The sequence below is a fragment of the Borostomias antarcticus genome (genome assembly GCF_949987555.1).
Source record: "Borostomias antarcticus genome assembly, chromosome: 12".
Taxonomy (NCBI): Eukaryota; Metazoa; Chordata; class Actinopteri; order Stomiiformes; family Stomiidae; genus Borostomias; species Borostomias antarcticus.
This window is the reverse complement of record NC_140245.1, coordinates 15,041,074-15,046,066: the sequence shown is the minus strand read 5'-3', so window position 1 is coordinate 15,046,066 and position 4,993 is coordinate 15,041,074. Positions and strand designations below refer to the sequence as shown.

General features: G+C 48.1%; 1 protein-coding gene across 1 annotated transcript; it reads right to left on the bottom strand.

The window, feature by feature from the left end:
• Positions 1-493: 493 nt before the first annotated feature.
• On the bottom strand, positions 494-3,701 carry spry2 (sprouty RTK signaling antagonist 2). Its single transcript, XM_084447459.1, has 2 exons — positions 3,335-3,701; positions 494-1,584 (listed from the first exon to the last, which is right to left on the bottom strand). Exon 2 carries the CDS (start codon positions 1,531-1,533, stop codon positions 565-567), a length of 969 nt encoding a protein of 322 aa, XP_084303585.1. The 5' UTR covers positions 1,534-1,584; positions 3,335-3,701; the 3' UTR covers positions 494-564.
• Between the last annotated feature and the right edge of the window lie 1,292 nt (positions 3,702-4,993).

The window sequence follows — 4,993 nt, the reverse complement described above, 5'->3', positions numbered from 1 at the left end:
TCTTTACACTAAACAATGTTGAAATTAGAAAATAAAGATTTTCTTATAGGAGTCACTGTACAATTTACAAGTTGAAGGGATAAGAATTTTGTAAATTTTGTCTCTTGTAAGGCAAAGATATAAAATGATTGATATACATTCCAATGAATGTACAACATTATAAAGGTATTATATTCATATATGGATTTATCAAGGTGCCTCTGGTTTGGCAGAATACTTTTCACAGTTGAAATATTATATACAAAAATAAAACATCTCTGAGAAAGTCATTTGCTAATTTACATACTTTGCAATTTCTATACACATAGTTAGTCAGAAGAGTCTGTCCATAGCATATAAGTTGTATTAAATGTCAAACTGGCTAACATTTGGGACTCTTGATTTCAACAATACAAAGTCAGGGCACAGAGATGCATCCCTTGTAAGAACCATTGCTGGAAATAGACTTTTCTTTTAAGCAACCACACAAGGCACAGTAGACAGCCCTGCCAAATCCCAAATCCAACTTCTGACCACGGAGCCAAAACTTGAGGGGGCTTCAGTCGACAAGGAGACCCCTGGTCCTCATGTGTCTCTCCACAACCCCGGGCACTTACAGTTGGCGTTCTTACAGCGGCAGCCCGGCGGGCGCTTGGCGAGGTTGTAGCAGCTCTGGCAGGCGGCGAGGCAGCCTTTAGCCGGGAGGTAGCACAGCAGGCAGGGGAGCAGCAGCGCCAGCAGGCCGACGGCGGACCAGCGCAGGCAGCCGCGCGGCTGGGAGCAGGAGAAGGGCTTGTCGGCACACGTGTCCTCGTCGTCGCTGGAGCAGTGGTAGAAGAGGCCCTTGACGCAGCAGACGCAGCTGGCGTACTCCACGGCGCTCTGGGCCGAGCACACGCACCGGCGGCCGCACATCCAGCAGGAGGGCAGGGGGCGGGGCCTGGCGCACTCCGGGCACACGCACCGGCCGCAGTCCTTGCAGCAGCGGCCGTGTTTATCTGGGGGACGCTCGCCGGCGTTGGCGGCGCCGCCGGGCACGGCGTCCACCAGGGGACCGGCGGCGGTCAGGGGCTTCAGCTCCTCCTGCTTGAGCTCCGCCCTCTTGGGCTGGCTCCTGATTATCCGCTCGCCCGCCGCGGGGCCACGCCCCGTCCTGGCGCCGCCGCTCCCCGGGTCCTCGCCGGCCGGGGGGCGCGAGGGCGCGTCTCTAGGGGGGGCGGAGTGCGCCGAGGCGTTGCGCTGGTTCTGAGGGGTTAGGTTCCTCTGGTTGAGCCTGGGCCCCTGGCTCTCTGACTGCTCGTCGCTCACGGGCCCCAGGGCCGCCGGCTCGCTCTTCTGCTGGCCGGTCAGGGCGGCGGGGGGCCGCGGCGCCACCGTGGGACCCTCTGTGTACTCATTACTGCTCCCGGTTGCCCGGATCTGGTCCAGCGAGAGCACAGGGTCGGACGGGGCCCGGTTCGGGCTCCCGCCGTCACGCAGCACGCGGAGCACGCCGCTCGGACCGCCGCCGCCACCGCCGTCGTTGCTGTTGCCGTTTTGAGACGCGGTCTCCATCTTGGCTCTGAAGAAGGACCCCTCCGTCTGGCATTGAACACATCTGAAGTCCTGCGAGACGAGAGGAGACAGAGACGACGTCCGTGAGAGACGGTCGCATTAAAACTAACAGCTCTATGGAAATCCTAACTGATCACAGCACCACTGGATAGGCACACGTTCTGGGGTATGCAAATCTACAAACACTCCCACTCTACTGACATCTGCATTCAGGTGAGGAAGGACAGGCCTACTCCCACGGGCCTGGAAAGTTCGCCTGACATAAAAACAAAACATTTAAATAAGAAATTGACCGTAGAATATAAATACACTGGAGGAACAAGGCATGGTTATCAATACATTACATTAAAACATGTCAACTTCACTACGACAGAGGCACAGGGCGTTATTCCTAATGCCCCGGCCCCTGGGCAGCGTTGATGAATTGACAGGAGACACGCTGTCTTCTCTGCATGACTACAAAGAGCTTAACAACTCCAAAAAGGTGTGCATGAGTAAGCCTCTGTGTCCCTCTGTAGAACAATGGTGGCACCGTTTAACATAACAAATGGCTTTCAGTAGCCTCGCCATTGTGAGGCAACAATTACTTTCATGACGGAGATGTGGAGGTAGGAGAGAGGTGGAAGGGAGGACATGAAAGCAGTGTGATGGAAAGCAGGAAAGGGGTCTGAGACCAAACCCACGACCGCTGGCTGAGGCGGCCATCATGTTGTTCATTAACAAATGATGTTCACGAGACTGAATGAAAGCCTTCATCCGAGAAAAAAAAAAAGCAAGAGGAGTTGACATGGTTATTTTCCGAATGGAATGTGTGTGTGTGTGTGTGAGCGCTCGCGTGTGACAGAGGATGAGAGAAACAACGCATCGGGGTGGGGCTTTCAGACTAATAGCCAGAAGGGTAGGAAAGTTAAAATACAATTTCCTATATTCATCAAGCTCCAATACATGACAAGATTGTTCCCTTTTTAGAAGAGCCATTAAAAAAATCATATTTTTTAGAATTATTTGCACTTAACAAGACCTGCCAAGGGACTAATTTAGCTTTTTTTTTACTTCTAAAATAACCGAACACAATATCCCATTTAAGATCATGGTGAAATTAGGAATTTACCTCCCAATTTTTTAGTCAGATGGTATCATAAAACTTTCAAGGTTTCTCAACTGAACACCGAAGCCCAGCTAAAACAGGTTATGTTCAGTGTCATAAGTGCCAATTTCCACGGCTCTGCTCTAAAGTAGAAAAATATCGATCTCATCTCCTGGAACAGCCGGCATTATGAAACGTTTAGCATAATCAGCCCTCGCCAAATTGCGTCACGATTCCTGAATTGACTGGTATCAAATGCAATTGAAGAGACACGGGGCCCCGAGTCAAGAGATAGCCTAGAAAGGCAAGTGGACTGGTGTGTTCGCCTCCAAACAGAACTGCTAACTCCAGTTAGTTTAATCAGTTACAGACTTGGGTATTCATTGGGTGCCATCCCAAACTAATCTCAAACATAGAAACCCAAGCGGCATGGAGAAGTGGACTCTTCACACTTTTCATGTCTGCAGGGGGAAACGCGCTGATAGGAAAAGACGGGGATTGCGCGGGGAGCTTAACATCCGATAAAGGATGAGGAGGATAATCTGGAACAACATGTCGGGAGTCTGAACTCTTAACAAGCCAAGTGGAATTGATATTCTAATCCTGAACTAGTCTCTCGTGCAAATTTAAACTATCTCCAAACTTTAAATCGTGCATGAAATGGCATGCAAAGGGTGACGTGAATTTAACATCGAATCGTGCAAAAAAACTCACCGTGTTCTCAACACTTCAAACCTCCTTCTTAGGCGTATAAGAATCCGAATTCACAAACTTTACTCCTATTTAAAATAATGAGAAAATCCATCTGTTAGATCCAAAGTTGCGGCAAAGAAGCTAAAAAAGAGGCCTGGTAATTCCGAGTCAAGATCGTTTTAAATAGAGGGAAAGAATAATTCCCACTGCGAGAACACGAGGCGAAAGACGGCCAAAACCCCCTATCAATCACCGCCGCTTAGGCGCTCCACTTTTCCCAAGACAGACAACAAGCGAACTCGAACTCTGCTGCTTTCAAAAAGTGTTTCAAAATACGCATCCCAAACCCAGAGCAAGCTTGGATAACTCTTAACATTGGTCGCTATAATTGTTGAATATTTTTGGCCGTGTTGGGGCGCTTTCAAGTTTTTCTCGTCTTGTTTTTGCCTCTTTCCGGAGCTCCGCTCGGGTTTCTGCTGTAAATGGCGTCATGTGGAAGTGAGGGGGAACACAGACGTTGTTGTTTGAGAGGATATCTCGTATCCGGTCTTGCCTCATTGGCTGTGCAGGGCGAGCATTCACCCTCCGACTGATTCACCCTCCGACTGTTCCCAACTGCACAGGGACAGGCGACATTCCTGGCGACAAAGCATCCATTAACCCCAAGGTGCCAAAGGAAGCCACTCTACATTAATCACCTTTTTAGCAGACGCTTTTTCCAAAGCGACTTACAATAATTGTATTTAACGTAGGAAGTCAGTGTACTACTCGCCAGAACAAAGTGCATATATACTTTCTAAACAAGTGACTAAGAGCATAACGTGCTAAAGGCAAAGTGCAAGAGTAGCAAACTAAAAATGCAATAGGTGCTTAAGAGGGAGGATCCTAGTAGTAGCCTACGTCTTGAAGAGGTGAGTTGTTTTATAATAGGCTATCCAAACAAGCTAGATGTTATCAACCAGGTCCATTGCAGGTTATAGGGCAAACTCTAGCCTACTCTCCTTCATTGCCAATAGACTACTACTCTGGTTGACAGGCATATTTACTTCAGAAATCTGAATGAGTGCCACTCAGAAGTTCTACAATGCAGCAATGTTTCTGAGCTCGCTTGTTGCTTGTGAAGCACATGCAGATCACTAACACATGTGCACACGGCTTAAGAGCGCATGTTCGCTTGAGCCAACCCGCACACTTGAACGTTCCCAAATGGGTTTGTAAATCCTTTGTTAGTGCGTCAAAACATGACCGCAGGAAATTAACAAGATGAGACACAAAGGAAGTCTCAGCAATACAAAAGGACAAATATATAGGGTCGGTTTCCTCACTTGTATTTTATAATTTTCCTCATGATATCAACAGAAATGGACTCAGATTGAATTGGATCAGTCTATATCTGTATTGATTAACTGTCAAGATAGATAGGCATAGGCCTAGGCTACACATTTTCTTTAACCACATATGTTTCATCACCCAAACTCACACAAAAATAATGCTCTGTATGATACAGTAGACTTCAGTGTTTCGAGGTTAAATGCAAGAGACGAAGATAAAGAAACCTATTCATTCACACAATCTGCATCACAATAGTCCTCTGTGGAGATATGCGGAAAGCAGCGCCCTCTTATGGCCTCTTAAGTGCACTGCAGAACTCCAGAGGACGCCTGTCATCTTGTCAGGGTT